The sequence below is a fragment of the Lissotriton helveticus genome, chromosome 9, assembly GCF_964261635.1.
Source record: "Lissotriton helveticus chromosome 9, aLisHel1.1, whole genome shotgun sequence".
NCBI lineage: Eukaryota > Metazoa > Chordata > Amphibia > Caudata > Salamandridae > Lissotriton > Lissotriton helveticus.
Window position 1 is genome coordinate 485830767 of NC_136070.1, and position 19328 is coordinate 485850094.

General features: G+C 41.5%; 1 protein-coding gene across 1 annotated transcript in view; it reads right to left on the reverse strand.

Moving 5' to 3' along the window:
* SYNE2 (spectrin repeat containing nuclear envelope protein 2) overlaps positions 1-19328 on the reverse strand; it is a 1843566-nt gene that overhangs the window by 1048292 nt on the left and 775946 nt on the right. Inside the window, exons 56-58 of the mRNA XM_078660317.1 lie at positions 15726-16007; positions 4174-4446; positions 1626-1886 (exon numbers count right to left, since the gene is read on the reverse strand). Of these exons, the coding sequence (XP_078516443.1) occupies positions 1626-1886; positions 4174-4446; positions 15726-16007 (816 nt within the window). The remainder of the gene's footprint in view (positions 1-1625; positions 1887-4173; positions 4447-15725; positions 16008-19328) is intronic.

Consider the following 19328-nt stretch of genomic DNA (forward strand, 5'->3'; position numbering starts at 1 on the left):
CAATGAGCGGCATGCCAGGGCTTAGTTACAATGTTTTTAGTAGTAGAACAATGGATCAGGTACTTAACAGTTAGTGAACCCCATTCCTTTTGCAATCCCTCCCATGCATTTCCTTAGGAAGAACGAGTAATGGTTCCTGGCATTGCATAGAGAGAGACCTGCACTGTTGATGAAATTGCAGAAGCTTTAAAACATGATTAGTAAGGAAGTAAAACCAGTTATATAGTATTGGAAACTATAGCACATAGACAAACAATCAATCTATGTATAAATACAGTAGTTGAGCTTATGGAATCTTCTGCACAATGTACGTATTTTTCTACAGGAGGCTTACTCATCAAATAAACCCAAGGACATTGCCAGACAAATTTTAAAAACCATCCAGTCTTTGTCATGATAGAGGCCTTGGTTGTCGCCAACATCCCAGTTATCCTGTATCACAGGAGGATGGATAGTGGAAGGCGCCAGGTATACTTAATACTTTAACAGGTTTGAAGTGAGAATTTCAAGAAGTGGCAGAAAATAGGACCTGTTGGGCTTGTATGGGGAGCAGGACGACTGGGGCAGAGCAAGGCATAAGACCTGTAGCAAATCAGAGAGATGTTTGTTGGCAGCCATAGAGTAGGTATATTTAACATTTTCGAAGCAGGACAGAGTCTAGGGGGGGTTTATAAATTGCCAGAGAGAGCAGCAAATAACAGGTATAATTTCTGTTACAGTTGAGTATACCAAAGTACCACGTATGTTTTCATTGAGAGGACTCTGGGATCAAGGCACCAGTCCAGCACGCATGGTATTTCTTTCCACTCTTGGACCTCCTGTGCCGGAGGGAGCCACACATCGGAAAAAAGGTATATCTTTCTAACACACTGTCGTTCAAACAACACTGTAAAAGTTATTTAAGTTTGTGACTACCTAACACTCTTCCATTTATACATTTTTTAGAATAGTTATTGAACAATTTCAATAACACCCAAATAATTTTCATTCCTATTAAATGGTCGAATATTTAAACCATAACTTCAAATACATAACTTTAGTAATGTATTCACCTACAATTTCATACCAAAAAAGTGTAATTTGACTACCGTATATGACTGAATGAGTATCGTGTTGTGTAGTTCGATTTTTATTTGATAAAACTAATACCACTGATTATTTTAAATATATATATATTACATTGAGGGATCTATTTGGCTGAGTAAACGATGAGTGGTAGCAGACCATGCAGCATGTTTTAAACATAGAGGGGGAAGGTAGCAGGAATCTAATTATTTTTTTAACACAGGTGAGATAGCAGCCACAAGGTGTATTTAGTCTTTGAGGAACAGCAGTAGTTGTAGGAAAATAAAAATTAATAATTATGTTTTTTTGGATTAGGGAGGAAAGGGAGTAAGAAATCACCAACTGTAAGTGGTGATGCCACAAATAATTCTGTATAGTAAAGAATAAAGTTCCCTCCTACAAATCAACCATTAGTATATGGTTTCATTATATAGTACAATAATGTCATAGAAGCACTCAAATATATTTACAAACATGTCTTGAATATGTTTTAATTATTTGAGGTCTATATCAACAATTACTTTTATTTTGTTCCATTATGTGCTAATAGTCAAGCATACCGTAACCTTTTCTTTAGGAATTGTCTCTTGATCATCAGACATCTTTTCAGCTGGTTTCAAACTGCTCACTGTAGACACCTTCTTCTTTTTCACAATTTTGCGAGGAAGTCCACTTTTTGGCTTAATTTGCTGATCAAGGGTCCGACTCAAATCTTCCTGTTTACTTGTTTCTAAGTCATTCATAACCATTTCTGCAACTAATGCAGACGCATCTGTTTTCTCTGACTTCTCTAAAGGTTCTTCTTTTTGAACAGCTGGCACCTGCAGGTTTAAAAGTTTTTTTTAAAGATTGTGCAAAATCGTTCTTCATTGCAATTCAGTCTTCATTGACAGAGAAAACTAGATCATTAATTTGACACAACTTGGAAAAAGGATTAACAAAAGCCTGAAGCATAACTGATTACAGCGTGAAGGCGTGAAACGTTCTGTCCATGCAGCAAAACTATTGAACTCCCTTCCTCTCAGCATCATAAACCTTCACAAACATCATTGGACGAATGTTGCCATAACCTTGATTTGCTCACAGCGTGTACTCAAAAGTTAGGAGCACCATTGCAACACATTAGCCCTCTGCCTCACTGCCAGTTCAATGTCTTCTCAATGGGTATGTATTAGAATAAATGTTGCTCTCAGGAGATGCACTACTCACTGGCTTCAACCCTAATTGGAGCTCATCTCTCCCCTCAGCCTTGATTCACATATACACACACACATATATACACACCCACACACATCATCCTTCACAATGCATGCACTAACAGCCTCCAGATAGTTAACCAACTGCAGACCAGCGGCTGCTCCATTTAAGTGTACATCCTGCTCACTGCTTTATTATTGAGGGACATCACTGGCCCTCCTGTATGTCACCTTCACATACAAGAAGCCAACCCCTGCTCTAACACACTGCATAACTTCAAGTCTTTCCCTGATATCTTGGTAGGACTTTGTCCCTTCTGTCTTCCTTCAACATTTCTCACTTAGGTATTTACTGTGCTATACACGTCTCCAAAAATCAACAAAAAAAATCCACCCTATGCTCCTCATATGGGTCACAACAGGATATACTTAAACACAAGCACCGGAATGCTTTGGGTCACACTTTGTGGGTGCATGCTGGAACAACTGTTTGATCTTTGTCTCCCTCTTCAAGCCATAGTAACAGCTATCTGAGGTATCATGTTAATACATCTTTTCCTATCAATAGACCTTGGCTGCTTCACAATCCTGATCAAACCACCAACTAACGCAATGACTTACTACAGGATAGTTTTGTGTCCCTTGAAAGAAAGGATATGTTCACTTCCCCAACCTCGCTGAGAGCTGAATGGTGATGATTGAAGGCTGCAGGGAAGTGTTCTATTTTGAATGTGCAGATTTACTGAATAGTGGCAAACTATGTACACTTTGAATTTTGAAGTTATGGAATAGTGCTAGGAAACACCAGAGTCTTATCAAACAGCACGTGAGGAGTGAATTGATACCTCTTCTCCTTGAAGTTAAGACACCTAGATGTGTGAAACATTGGGGCATAAACCATGATGTGAATTGAGTTGTTTGCTATTCGCAAAGGCATTTTACTAGTAGTATTATTACAAATGCAGAGTTTGTGCACATCAAAAGATAGGACTGTCCTATCTTTTTGAGTGTGGAGACTCCGCAGTTGTAAAGAAACTACTAGTAAAATACCTTTGTGAATAGCAAAAAAAGAATAAACGCACACAAAAGTGTAAGTTTACCTTTGTCCGTCAGGCCCTAAGATTGAATTCTGTTTCTGGTGGCACTTTAAATTTAGGCTAGGGAGGCAGTGAAGGGCAGCACAACAGATACTCTTTAGGCTGGAAAAGGACCACCAGCAAGAATGTTTGTTTTGTTTTGGAATACATTCATGGGTGGCAGGAAAGATCCTGGCTGAAATTGGATGCATTCTATTTGACTAAGATTGAACTGATGCAGAGCATATGGCAATAGAATATCATGCTGCATTTGTTACTACAAGATTCTGCAAAACAATAATTGAGCAAAGTGTGAAAATAGCAGAAGATATACAAAACATGAGGCTGGGGGGACTCAGATACGGACAGATGAGGATGAAGGACTCAGAATTGTGAAGTAGAGATTGATAGAATGATGAGACAGGAATGGAGTGCAAAGGGATCAAGATTTGCAAGGAACAGACAATGATGGAGCAGGGAAAAGAGAAGTGAGTATGTGGAGACGGAAAAGAGGTGAGTAAATAAACAGATTGGGATATATGGGGGGTAGAAAAGTGGTATATCAGGTATCTTTAAACTTGTGGAAGCAGTCCATGCATGTTTTGAATGGAAAGGGTGGATGGAAATGGATGGTACAGCAAGGGTTGTTTAGGAGACAATCATTGTATTGCAGCAGAATAAAAGAGTATACTATCCATATAATAATAAAAATAAACATACAGGAATCTCTTTGACCTTTCGAAGACATGCACATAAACAGACCCTAAACTCCTCAATGACTTATCACACCATGATTAAGTACTATAGGTGTACCGTATTATCACAACAAAAAATACCTGAATAGGTCCACCGGGCATTTTTTCATGAGCATCAATCAGTGTTTCAGCAGCTGACACCGCTTCCACTGCAAAATCCTTCACTTTAGGTTCTTCATGAGAAATGTCAAGTTTTGCTGCTATGGGGAAGACAGGTCTCAGGTCCACTTCTTCCTGTGTAAGTGTTTCAGTAGTAATCCCAATCATTTCCAGAACTTCTGAAGGAGTGTCATATTTAGCAGTTTTTTCTGATGGTAATATCTCAGATTTTTCCTGTTTCTCGCTAACATGGATCTGCAATGTTTCCAAAGTCACAAAGAGTTATGGGAACACCTTCTATATTCTATGCTAGAAGATAATGGCATATCCAACTTGATAAATTAATGTAAGACAGCATGTTAAAAGATGTTGACAAACTCATCGCTTTTTTTTCCTATTTACTGAAAGAACTAATGCTGCAGAAAAAAACCTAGAACCGAGCTGTGAGCCCAAACTCACTACCACCATTTTTTATAAAGTAGCTCAAAGTTGTCAGGTGTCTTGCTGAGTGTGCGAGGGACCCATGACTCTCGCCTATCTTGAGTCATGGATCAAGCCTTCTCCACACACAAATCTGCGCTAAATTTGGTACCCAGATGGCGTAAGCAGGCAAGGCCTAGCCTACCAATTTTCATGCAGTTCCATAAAGAAGAAAACACGTCAAGAAGAAGGGGTGGGGATTAAAATAAAGGTGTGGTTTCCCATTGTAGCTCCCATGGGACATTTTGCTCATTACAACAGCAAAAAACCACTGAATGGATTTATCCAAAATACGGCACGGATGTAGAAATGTTATCAGAAAATATGCATTTTATAAAAGTATGTGTTTTATAACTTGAACTAACTATGTTCAGTGGTTTTGTAATATTAGCATTTAAAAAAGGCATCAGATGTGCTTCAAAAATATACATGTTTTATACTATGACTGCTGGAAAGGTTTATGTTGCTAGCAAATGTTTTCCGAGTATGCATGAAACATGTCAGGCACTTAACATACTGTTGGTATTTTAAAACAGGTATAGTGTCTTCGGGGTGGAGGGCACTGTGTGATAAATTGCCACAAAATGTGGCAGCTATTTAGAAAGATGCATTTCCTATGAGTTTATATTGATCATTTTCTTTTCTATTGATTACTACCTATACCACTGTTTGTCGAATGTGCATAAAATGTGGCATGCAGTAAGCAAGTTGTACACAGTACAGATGTTTCAGATATTATGCAGATCAAGTGGGGGTGGGGGCGGTATTAAAGGGAGGCCAAACAAATTGCAACATCTTTGGCAGCTGCCATACGTCCATAAGACAAACCCATGCAAAACGTCTACCACATTTCCTGTGAATCTGTTACAGGATGCCTCAGTTAATAGCATTTGAATTGAAGGATTTCATGCAGATTTGTCAGAGGATACCAAACTTATTAAGAAAACAAAAATATATTTTTAATATACACTTTGACCTAATCTATCACCAGGGTGTAATACATATTTATGCCATGGCAGCGAAAATAAAGGTGGCACACTAACATGTGTTATTTAGAGCAGCTAAACTAGTAAACTCAAACTCACACATTCATAACTACAGTTTAGTGCTAAAATTCCAGTTTATTACCACAATAAAGCAAATAGGCCATTAAAAAAGGAAAAGATTACTTACCGTGTAACAATCTGTTCGTAGCTTGTAGTTCTATACATTCACATGCTCCACATACTCCTGCGCAGGTGTTTGCAAGTTGTAATTTCAAAGACGTTTCAAGTCACTAAGGGCCAGATTTATCAAAGGATTGCATTGTCCTCATCTCACACAAATCCTAAATCAGATTCACCAAGTCTTGCACGGCCACCATGCATGGCCCTGCGTTGCTTGGAACATCTGGAGTAATGCAAGGCAGCACAAGTCGTTGGCTAGCGTTACTCTTTGAAAGGAAGGCATTACATAGGTGGAGAGTGTGTGTTTGCACAAATTCACCCATGTATTTTGGCGCATTCCCACATTTACCAAGACAGGTAAACCTGTAAATGTGTAACAATGCTGTACTATCTCCTTGTTTTTTCCTCCTTTTGAGTGTTTGCCATTCTACAGCACTCTTAGAAAGAGGAAATCGCCTCAAAGGATACATTTTGTACAGGAAAGTGTGTCTTCCTGCACAAAAACAACCCTGCTTGCAACACATGCACCTTTGCATCCCGGTGCAAGGATCCTGTGTTGGCACTAGGCTGAAAAGAGTGTGCAAGCACAGAGAGAGAGCTGAAATGTGCCATATTTTAGTAAATATTTAGGAAATATAATAGTAAATATCTCCATTTGACCTAGAGCAGCAAGTTGTCTAGCTGTGTTTGCACTGCATCACTAATGATGGATGTGGCCCCAGCTCCTTGTGACGCCAACATCAGTCCACAATGCACCAGGAACAAAACTCCTCCTCAATTAGTTTTTCCCCAGCGGATGAGTGATGTTGGTGGAGTGTAGTGACATTAGACAGAAACCAAGTACCTGGCTTAGTGTACATTTAGCAGTGTGAAACATCATTGATCATAGCTCGCTCCTGGGACGAAGGGTAGTCACTTATAAATAGACAGGAAAATAAGCCACCGATAGATGATTACATAGTAGGCAACATTTTCCATTTGCAGCTGTAGAAACCCATGTTCTGCATAGACTGTAAAGTAGTTCTTCCTGTAAGCAGTGAATAATGAGCATATGTTGCAGGTGTTTAGGACAACAACTTAAAGGTGATGGATGGAATGCCTGAATTCATCTCAGCCACTGTAAACCGGTCCATCTGTTCTTGCCCACCATACCACCTCTGTTTGGACCTAGCCATATGCCAATCAGTCTTGACGCTGCTCAAATGGGAACAGTCCTCCCCGAACTGGAACACGTGCAACCCAGGGGTGTTTTTGCCATTATTAGGGCTCCTCAAGCAGGTACAATTTGGGTCCAGTGGTGCAATGAGCATGGGACCCATGCCTTGACACACCAGTCGCCCTTTGGGTATTAACAGCAACAACAACAAAGTGATTAATGAAATGCTTGATTAAATCTCAGCCACTGGCACATCGCTAAGAACTGTATCCCAGTCCATCTGCCGAGATTAAGAACCAGAGCAATTGCAAATGGGTGAGATTACTTCAAGCATTCCATCCATCACCTTTTTGATGTTTTTAACAAAGCCATCTACAGTCTGTTGACAGGCCTGATTATCCACACTGTAGTGTTTTGTGAACATGTGTAGTGTTAATTAAGGAGCTGCTTAATACATTTTAGTATGTTACTAAGAAAGGCTATGGTAGCTGCCTTTTTGCAAGCAGAATGTTTCGCGGGTGTTATGTGTAACATACATTCAGCATTCGCCAAACATATCAGTATACACTAAACTATCTATTTGGCCATACCAGCCTTGGAAAGGGGACTTCCTTAGTGGGGCTCAGTAAGAGCAACAAATAACTGCTTTGTCTTGCGAATGGACTTAGTTCTCTCAATATCAAACATGAGCATCCTCTTGAGTGTACTCTTTCTGCCCCAGTAACTGGCTATGGGAAGAAGATGGGCAAGACGTGAAAAGAGGAAGCCACATTGAGCAGGAATTAGTGGAGTTGTTCTCAAAACCACCCTATGTCTATGTCAACATAAATGAATAGTTCCTCTATATTTAAGGCTGGCAACTCAATAATTCTTCCAAAGAAATGTCATAGTAACCTGCTACTTTGTAGGACAAGACTTGCATGTAGCCAGAGTGCAGCTGTCGTAAGGGAGGACCCATTAGTCTCATGAAAACTGCATTGAGATTTCATGTTGAAGTGGGAGGCGTACTTACAGGAATCACACTTTTGAGGCCCTCCATAATGGCCTTGATGAGAACTATCTTAAAAAGAGATTAATGTTGCCTGTTTTGCAATCAGACTGCCACTGCAGCCAAGTGTAGACAGACAGAAGTATATGCCACATCTGGTTAGCAGTGAAGTAAATAACAAATGATATCTTGACCTGAGGTTTTGAGAGGATCTACCAATGCAACTAAGAACACATCTCTTGCACTTAGAAGCACAGAGGGCCTTTGTGGCGGAATTACATGGCTCATGTAGGATTTGTAAACAATCTTCTGGGAGTAATCGTATTTTAAGACCTCAGGAGCCAGATTGCTAGATTCAAACAGCTTTGGTCTAAATGTTTGAGGTGACACTGATGCTAAAATTTGACCTCCGCAGTTTTCATACCTGCAGATGCACTGACATTCCCAGTAGCATTGAAAACCAAACATGCGTCACCCTTGCTGGGGCAACTAGAATGAGGCTCAAAGGCAAATGCCTCATTTCCCTCACAATGGGGAAGTGGCGAAAAAGTGTAAGCTAATATCACTGACCATTTCATCCATAATGCATTGCTAATGGACTATGGGTGGGAGTACCTGGACGCAAAGTTTTGGCAGTTTGAGTTTTGCACAGTGGCAAACAGATTGATGGTGCAGGTGTCATATTGGTAACTTTTGCAGCACTTGGGAATTCATCTACCATTTGTGGACTTGTAGTAGGTCTGCAAAGTAATTGTCACACCTGTGCAGATGCTCTGCCAGAGTCTCAATGTGATTCAGAATAGCTCAATGCCAGATCTTCTATGCTAGTGATGACAGCTGGGGTGACAGTTGGGGCGAGTGAGTACACCCCTGCTTTGGGATGTAGTACACTGCTGTCATGTTGTCGGTCATGTTGTCGGTGTTAATAAGGACTGTTTTGCCTCAAATGAAGCTGTAAAAGGCAGTGAGTGCTAGACTGATTGCCATACATTCCTAGTACTTCATTTTCTATCTCTGCTGTTGTAGCATTTAGGTGCCCTGCAGTCATAAAGTTGAGGTGTGCTGCCCACCCCATGAGAAACACATCTGTGGTAATGGTGACCTGCAGAAGTAGGTTGAGAAAAGTTCAGCCAGCAATAAATTATTATCCCAACATAAGAATGTGACCTCCACTTGTGATCATTGCCTGTCTCAACACTCTTGCAGGGGTCCCATGTGTACAGCCTTGTATGCAAAGCACTAATGTAATGCATGAAACCGTTATCCACAAAGGTTTGATTATCATGAAAGTATGTTCTGTCTGATAAAAAGAGGAACAGCTGTTGGAATGCCAATACCTTTGCTTAGTTTCGGGGTAGGCTTTAGCCATGACAGCATTTATAATAGACCTTAGACATGACTTCATCTGCTGTAGCTGGAGCTGGACATTTTAGGGATTAATGGTGAAGCCGAACCTGTGCAACAAAAATGCGTCTGAATGTTTGCTAAGCATTGTTCTTTGCTTCTACTCGTTATCAGCAAATATTTAGGTAACAAAAGATGTCAATATGTTTTCTGCATAGGTGCACTGCTACCAGCAATAGATATATGGGAAACACCCTGGGGCTGTAGTGAACCCAGTACTTCAAAGCACAGCAAGAGGTGATTTGTTGGATGTGTGGAATGTGAAACTAGGCATCAATGAGTTCAGAGGCTGACATGTAGTCCCCCATGTGGAGCAACAGGATGGCATATTGTGGGGAAGTCAAATGAAAGTGCTCTGACAGGATGTATCGGTCAGGGGCCTAAGATATGGGACAGGCAGCAACGTCTGATTCTTTTTGGTGACAAGTACAGGGATTAGGCTCCTTTCACCATGCTGATAAAGGGGCACCAGCTTGATTGCTCCTGTTCCAAGGACTCTACTTCTTCTTGTAGCAGTCACAGATATTCTTGTATGAGTACATGACGTGAGGTTGTATGTTTAGTGGCACGGTGTGGAGCTCTCGGTAGTACTCCTGTTTAACCACTTAGAGCACCCATCAGTCGAAGGTTATCGGTTACTCTTCTGGATGGAAACACCCTAATCTTTCCAGTGCAGGTGTTCTGTGCTGCTTAGAAGTAGAGGACCCAGTGCAAGGGCTACCTGTACCTGTAGATGTGCCTCATCTGTTACTATGGTATCCACCTTGCTGAAGGACTCTGATCCTTGCATATCCTGAAATAACTTCTGCTGGTGATACCCTTGCCACTAACTGAGGGTAGATAACTTGGAGTCTTCTCTCCTCTATTGTTTCTGGAAGGTACACCTAGGTGTTGTAGTCTGCAGTGCTTCCACAGACGTCTTAGTGCCCATTTTAATCTTTCCCAGTATTGTACCGATGTGAGAGCCAAACAGAAGTCTCTCATCAAATGGCACAATTATCAGCTATTGTTCCACCTCAAGTCTAAAATCTGAGACTCTGAGCCAGGCATGGCACCTTTCCAGGATGCAGGTATTAATATCTCTAACGGTGGTATGAGCAGATCCCTGCACTCATTTGATGTTTCCATTTAATATGGTTTTCCATTCAACAACCAGCCCATGACCCCTTTTGCAGTAGGCTTCTGGGATGTGTTTCACTAACAGATCCCTCTCCTTCTAGTGATGATGATCATGCCTGGATAGCAGTCCGGAAGAACCGGCAATTCTGCTCTTTGTTGCCACCCCCACAGCCACCCACTTCCCAGCTGCATCAATCTTCTTCCTCTCCTTTGCTGGAGGAGAAGTATCCCCTCTCACCTGAGCTGAAGCCCTCTTGTATGTAGGATATATGACCAGTGAGTCAGATAGGTGCTCTAATGTGATCGGGCCTCACTTGAGACTGGTATCCGAGAACTGTTTTGGAGTCAATCTAGAAGTAGGTTTCAGCATTGGCTTTGAAATTGATTTTGTCCTAAGGCTGGGTTCTGAAGACCTTGGGGGGTCAAGGTGGCGTAGATATGCTTGATGGTCCTGATAGGCCGCTTACTCTGGGCCAAAGGGCTTCCTGGAGGCCAAGAGGTGTCGGCACCTTGGGCCATACCCGAAGGTCAGTGCCTCATCAGGCTGGTCTCATGGTGTGATGCCTGACTCCCTCGAGAGCAGAGCTTAGCCTCATGAGTGCTTTCGAGGTTGAACCCCTGTAGGTGGGGGGAGATTGATCCTCAATTGCATAATGTGGAATAAATTCCTTGGACGTAGCCTGGTGGTAGTCTTTTTAATAGGGCTAGTTCTTTGGCATATAGGGAACTCCTCTTCCTCTGAAGCCTTGGAGAACAGCTTCTCTGCCTCTGCTACCCAGGTGTCAGCTGTACAATTGAAATCCCAGGCTCTCTTCCTAAATACCAATGGTATGAACAGGTCCGGTGTTTCAGGCTACACCTGTCTGTACATTTTTTTGATGTGTACAATGGCAGTTGCATCAGCGATAGATAGTTTCCTTGCACCTGAACGCTTTATAAACTGAACAGGTGGCCTCCTTGTGGGCAGGCAATACACTTGATGCTGATCAGACAAGGGGAATTCTGCATTACATTTAGGGCAAAATGTTAAAGGTGTCCTATCCATAACAATTCTCTGCCTCCCCCCACCCCCAACTATGATTTGTAACAACAATGATTTTTTATCTTATCCTAATTGTAATTTTTTGGACTTGTTTAATTTTTTTGATGATATAGCGGAGGGACGTAAATACGGGAAGTTTGATGGCATTTGCTTAGGAGGGGATTTCAATGCACATATTCATTTAAGGAATCCCCCTTGCAGGAGAGGTGCAGAATTATCTGAACTCCTTGCAACTAGAGAACTCGCTAACTCTATGGAGTTTGCCGGTAATGATACAAGCACTGCCCCGGTCCCAACTTACATCGGTCACGGGTGTGCAACAACTATTGATTATATATTTGTTTCACCTTCCCTTGCCGATGTTTTATTAAAAGCTGAGGTAGTGTGCAACGTATATAGTGATCACTACCCAATTGTGATTCACCTAAAATTGTCAGGGGGAAAAAAATTATATAGGGAAATCGGGGCAGCAAATTTGGAAGCCTCGACGGATGGATTAAGGGTTGTTTGGAGGGGGGTGGATAATAGGGATGTTTTGGCCACCGTGATCAATAAATATCCTGTATTGATCTCGAATTGTCTTGCCATTGATAGTTGCGGGGGCAACATGATTAAATCATTTAGTGAACTTTGCTCCGCAATAAAAAGCGAGATCTCTAAGCCAGCATCCAGGAAAGTTGAGGAAGCCCCAAAATGGTTTGATGCCTCCTGCTGGAAGGCAAACCGGGATCTAAGGGTTGCACTCATGGCCAAACAGCGGGATATTTCCCGGGTAAGGCTCTTGAGAGCAAGGTATAAATCCACCCTACGTATTAGATCCAATGAATTAGTCAAAGATCATTGGGAATCCCTTGTACATACAGCCGCCCTAAAAGACACCCCAGGGTTTTGGAGGGAGGTAAAGAACCTAAGATCTCTTGGTTCAAATATAACACCAATTAACTGCAACATCGTTGGACCTGTGTGGGTGGACCACTTTTCAAAGATCTATGCTGTATCTTGTTATCCTGCAGTAACCCTTCCTCCTCCAACTCCTCTGAACATTACATTGCTTGAGGTAGAGGATGCCATAGCAGAATCCGCCGGTAATAAAGCTCCCCGCCCAGATGGTCTTTCTATGGACCAATTAAAATGTGAAACTAATTTTTGGGCACCGCTGCTGTGCAATTTATTTAACAACCTAACATACAAATCCATCCCTGAAACATGGTCTAACAGTACTATCGTCCCCATTTTTAAAAAAGGCGACAGGCTGGATCCCGGGTGCTACCGCCCAATATCACTAATTGATAACACCCTGAAAGTCTTGGGTAGGGTAATCTTTAAAAGAATTAGAACCTGGGCGGAGGAAAGCTCCATCTTACACCCGAGCCAGCTAGGTTTTTGTAGTAAAGTGGGCACGGTAGAACAATGTCTAAACCTAAATTTGATAATGGCTAAATATACCATTGCCAAAAAATCCCCCTTATATTTTGGTTTTATGGATTTGAGTTCTGCCTTTGATTTCGTAAACCGCTCCCGTTTATGGTCCGTCCTACTTAATTATGGTTTAGATGATTATTTGGTTCATTTTTTATCTTATCTACATAGCGACTTAAGAGCTCGTGTGTGTATTAACTGCACTGGCGAAGTTTCCAGTGACATTTTAATTGGCAGGGGGGTCAGACAGGGTTGTGTTCTGGCCCCTCTGCTTTTTATTCTATATATTAATGAACTGAGTAGCTCATTGAGTACCCTAACAAAAGATGTACTGTATGTAAATGGCACCCCCATACCTACCCTCCTTTACGCTGATGATGCGGTCCTAATGGGCCGCACCCCAAAGGCACTGCGTATTTTAATCTCAGGCTTTGTTAGTTTTATGGCTGACTTAGGCTTAACTACAAATTTTAAAAAATCCCTCATTATGACCTGTGGCCCAAAAAAGTATAAAATTATTGAGATTAACTCAGGGGAGAATGTTCTAAAAAGCACCTGCACTTTCCCATATTTGGGGCTGTTGTTTTCAAACAGCGGTTCCTGGCAACCACATGTTTCCTATGCGAGGAATAAATTGGGTAAAGCGATCAACTCAATAATTTCTCTACGCCAACCTAACCATGCAGATGTGATTACGCCATTACTAAAGATTTATCAAACACAATGCATCCCTACCGGTACTTATGGCGCAGAGGTTTGGGGACATACAAATTGTCTCCATATCCAGACAGAAGAAAACAGATTCTGCCGGAGGGTGCTGGGTGGAGTTATCTGTGCATCTAACTATATATGTCACAGTGAATTAAATATTCCCTATATTGAGGATTTTGTTAGATCAAGGCCTCCCCTTTTTTGGTTAAAGATTTGGACGAACCCGGCAGCCATATTGACTCGAGATATAATCTCAGACTGCTTAAAATGTGACAGGGCACATTGTATACCATGGCTGAAAGCAGTAAATGAATGTCTAATAAGTGTAGGGCAAGGTCATTTGTTTACATCTCCCAATCTTATAGATCGTTCACATAAGAAGTGTATTCAAAGGGCTTTGTATAACCTCTATAGAGAAAAACGGGAAAGCATAAATCTTTCAAAGCGTACAGTTGCAAAGTATATGGGCCATTTAGAGCCCTCTTCTAGTTACTCTGCCCCGCCCCAGAAATATCTACGTCTAAATCTTGGTAGATGGAATAGAAGTTTACTGTTCCGTTTCCGGGACGGGAGCATTGTAAATTTATTAAATTTCCCTTTGGGTTACAATAAACACTTGGAAACCGTAGGTTGCCCATGTAATCCGACCATGAAACAAAGCCTTATGCACTTTATGTTCTTTTGTGATTTTTATAAACTGTTTACTGTGCACTTTTTAATGCCATATTGTCGGAAACACAATCTGCTAGATTTTAAGATAGCGTTGAGGAATCTACTAATGTTAGGTACAGATGAAATAATATTTAGAGTGAGCTGTTTTCTCAAAGCTGCTGTTCGCTCACGAGCTACTTTGCATATTGATTGATAAGAAGTTGTATATTGCACATTGCACTTTATATCTTTCATCATTTTGCACATTTGTAATTTGCACATATACCTGTTCGGATTTCGTTTTCCCTTTGCCTTACACTTTATAGTTGTCGCTATTTTTAAAATTTTTAAATTAAAAAAAAAAGAAATTGTATATATATTGTCTTTTTTTTTAACATGTTCTTGCATTGTTGTAGACTAAACAGACTACATTTATGGTTGCTCATTCTTGTATTGTATTATTTGCCATTACATTTGTTATGTACTTTTATGGATGTATTTTATTCCGAATAAAGATCTTTGACTGACTGACTGATTCTTTACATGACCTGTTTCCTCAAGGGAGCTGCATCACTGCCTCTCAGATTCAAGTCTACATGGTCACTGTCCCTCAAAGTTCTTCATCTTAGTAATCAAAGTCCGAACAGCTGGCACCAAGGATTGCGGAGAATAGAATAGAAATACAAAAAAACTTGGTGGAGCCTTTGTCCTCGTACATTGTGGGCTGAGGATGGTGCCTCAAGGAGTCTTGAAGGTAAACACCTTGCAAAGGTTTGCACCAAACACTAGATGGCAGGAGTATGCAAGGCATATGTTTGCATACACATGCAACGAACATAGTCTTTTCTGCCCTACAGATTTAATGTAACAATAATTGTACACATGGAAACATCTGCTTACCAGTCACAAGGTTGGGTCAATGTGAGTGTCCTTATTGCATGAATGTAACCCCTTTCATCCTATCTATCTATCTATCTATCTATCTATCTATCTATCTATCTATCTATCTATCTATCTATCTATCTATCTATCTATCTATCTATCTATCTATCTATCTATCTATCTATCTATCTATCTATCTATCTATCTATCTATCTATCTATCTATCTATCTATCTATCTATGTATCTATCTATCTAGCTATCTATCTATCTATCTATCTATCTATCTATCTATCTATCTATCTATCTATGTATATATATATCTGTGATATAGCATTCCAGCAGAGTATCAGAGTTAAATAACCTTCTTATCATTTAAAGGTACCTGGCAAAATAATCACAAAGAATTTGGAATTTGTTGAAATGCAATAAATACCCTCAGGGAGTTTAGGCTATCTATACATTAATGGTTACCATATTTGGATACATAGCCAGTTTCGATTATTTCCCAAGCTGACCTTGAATGTTCTGCTGGCCATTTCTTCTTGAGCATCAATTGCTGTTCCACAACTAGCTGGCAACACCTCCTCCACTGAAAAGTCTTTCTCTTTAGATTTTTGTTGAGCAATTTCCTGTACTGCTTTGATGGAAAACTGAAATTGGTCATCCATGTCTCCTGGTTTAATTATTTTAGTATCAACTCCAATTATTCCTTGAACCTCTGCAGGGGCTTCTTGTTTAGCTGATTCCTCTGAGGGTATAAGCCTGCCTGATGTTTCTTCTTTCATGCTGACAGACACCTGCAGTTTTTCCAAAAAGTGACAAGATATTCGGTAAGAGTACGGTAGCTGCCTTTTTCTTTACTGCATACAACGGAGATCTCACTTTTTAAAAGAATGTTGCACAAAGCTACAAACTGTATCGTAAAACATATTAATTATGGGTATCAACATAGTCCCACAGAATGGGTGACTGTGAGACCAACTCATCTCCTGTCTTTTGTAAAAAGCATCTAGACACATCTGCCTGCAACAGGCATTTGAAATGTAATGAAAGTACCAATAAGAGGCATAAAATCTAAACACTTTATAGAATTTTAACCTGTAGTCCATACATATATAGCATATAAGAGAGGTTATGGATTATCATTGTTAAGTGTGGGCAGGTGACAAGACCAATGAGAAGCAAAGCCTAGAACTCGGTCACTCTGCCCCTGTACTTCCTCAATAATGGCAATAAATATCACATTACATTTTGAGGTACCTGCATATGGTTTATGTTATGGGGTTGGAAGTGCACAAAAAAGGGTTTAACCTCCTGCCAAAGGTCAAGCCTTGTGGCCACTCACGTGCTTCACATGGCATTGAACAGAAAGGGATTGAGTGTGCAAGGGATGGGTATGGGTCCTGATCAGAGGCCAGGGCCTGAAGCCAACTCCCAGCTGCCTACAGCCAAAGGCTATGTGCAGCAGGGGGTTGGCAGCCCACTGGGGGTTGGCAGCCCACTGGGAGTTGGCAAAGGGCCTGACCAGAGGCCAGGCCCTACAGATAAACACCTCCATCATTGGCTGCCTTTTGGATGTTGGGCATAGGACCTGGCCAGAGGCCGAAATGTGTGCACAGTGGGGGCAGGTCACCCGTGGTTTGAGATGTCACCAATGAAGTAATTTGTTATGTCATAAGTAGTGCATTGCAGGGTGCAAGTTATAGTTAACTCAGAAAAAAATAACTGGAGTTTTTTCAGTGATTTCCTTTTGTTTTGGTTGTTAAATGTAAATTTTAATTTTATTTTAACAGAAGTATTGTAAGCAGCCTTGAGATAGTAGACAGAATTGTCTCAGCATGACAATTTCTACGCAACATAGAAGACTGCGTGAACCAGTTATTAAGCTATGTACATGTGCTTGTTTTGCTTCAGAAGATGAGCTTTCTGTAAAGTTTTCACCACAGTATGAAGGCTGCAGGTAATATAATCTTTAACACCTTCAGAAGTTGCATAGTTGAAGTGAATAGTGTCTTTTTTGCGAAGTGTTGCATACAGTGTACACTGTTCTTAGTAGATACTTTTTAATACTCTGTATTGTATTTCTAACAAGAGCTTCACTGTATGCAAACGGTATGGTATAGGGTAAACTCTCTCCCTAGAGTGAATACTGTTTACAGTACTCACTTCTCTAATCCTATCAACTTAATTTCTCAATGTTGGTTTGGTGACTGTCAGGGTTTTGGTACAGATAAAAGCTGACCGTTGTAGGTCATTTTTTGGGGAACAGATGCTTAGTATTTTTAGCAACTTGACTTTCTCAGTTGTACACAGATTGAACACTGTATGCAATGAGGGTTTCCCATATATCTGTGGATTATTGTTAATGTGCTACGCTACCCGTGAAGTGTATAGCAAAAGGGTCAATGTGGAACATAGCCCATCCCTTCTACACCTATAGGAGTTGTTTCTCTGATGACAATAATGAAGCTTCATAGTCATCTGCGCTATTTTGTACTTACTTTCAGAGCTCTAAAACTATACCCCCTCCCCCCCTCCCTCCCCTCCCCCTCCCCCAGAGTCTTGTTAAGCCCTGGGAAGCCCATCGCCAAGGGCCATTCATTTAAATACCGTGCAGGGGGTCTGTGTGGTTCCCCTTTCGAGTAGTTATCAATCCTTGGGATGGGGCCCATCGCCCATCCCCCGGGACCGTCATCACTTAGTTTATATGTGGATGGTGGTGTCGCAACCCACCTCCCTGGGCCTCTAAATGACATGGGGAGACCAACCCGTGGCCGCGATCACTTAAAATGGGGAGGGGGCCGCACAGCCCACCTCAGTGAGCTGTTATCCCCCAGGGCCTGCATTTCTAAAAGTTGGGTGCTCTGGTGCCTACCAAGGGTACCCACCATATACTAGTTGGGGGCTGTGGGGAAAGCCTCAAGGCCCCCACGGTCCCAACAGGCTCCCCGCTTGCAGCAGGAGCCATCATTGCTCCAGCCCACATGGAGCAGGTACCAATGCTGCTCCCTCTGGGTGGGAGCAATATTCTGATCTGTTTTCCTGCCCGCTTCAGTGCTGGCAGGGAAACAGATCAAAAGTCTGCTCCCAGTGGGCTGGAGCAATTTTAAATCTCCCGCCCGCTGGGAGCAGACTTGGTGTTTGACGTTCAGCCCCCTTCCCCATATAAACTAATGTCAGCCCCAGGGGTGGGCTCCCTGGGGCCCACCTTCCCCTTATGAATATAGCCTTGGAGGTGGGCATCTCGGGCATAAAGTTAATAAATGTGGCTTCCATTTTTTCCCCATATCACGTGAAGTTCTGCAGGATCACAGCATTTTTTGCAGATTTGCTTTTGTTTTTGGCCCCAGTGAGGGTCTCTCTGGGTCCCCCATGGGACTTTGTAGAAGACGGTATCCCTACCCTGCCACCTAATACAATTTTTCTTCTTTTACTTCAGGACAGGGGACTAAGGGGCACATGCATCAACGAAAATACTGATCGCAAACGGGCAGATTCACAGAATCTGCCCATTTGCAACGAGTATTTTTGCATTTGGGATGCATCAAACCAAATGCAAAATCGCAATTTAAGTAATCGCAAAATTTGCCGTTGGGGCATGCATGTGTGCAACATGTGGTAATATGGCAATTTCAGGGGTGCAACAGGGTATTCTTTTGGCACCCATGAACCCTTGAAATTGCATGCGCAATTTGCAAGTACCAATTACTTGCAAATTGCGCATGCAATTCCCATTCATTCCTATGGGCCTCTAGGCCCAAAGGAATGAATGGTAGCTATTTCTTAATTGCGATTCGCAATTTATGAGTCGCAATTAGGGAATATGTCAGAATCGCAAAAAACATTGCAGTTCCTACATGCATAGGGATTTGCGAGTCCTAAATAGCAATCTCTTAAAATTCACTATTTAGGATTTGCAAATCCTGACTTTGATTCATGTGGCCCTAAGTCCCTGGTTACTGTAATGGCTGCAAGCAACTTTTTTCTCATGTGGCTGGTACTAAATCAGAGCGCTTACTCCTGGGGGACTCTGACTCCCACAGGAGCGAGATGGTCCAAGGGAAATAAAGCTTCCTGAGGCAATCAGAACACGCCATTTTTAAACTGGTGCTCCCGCA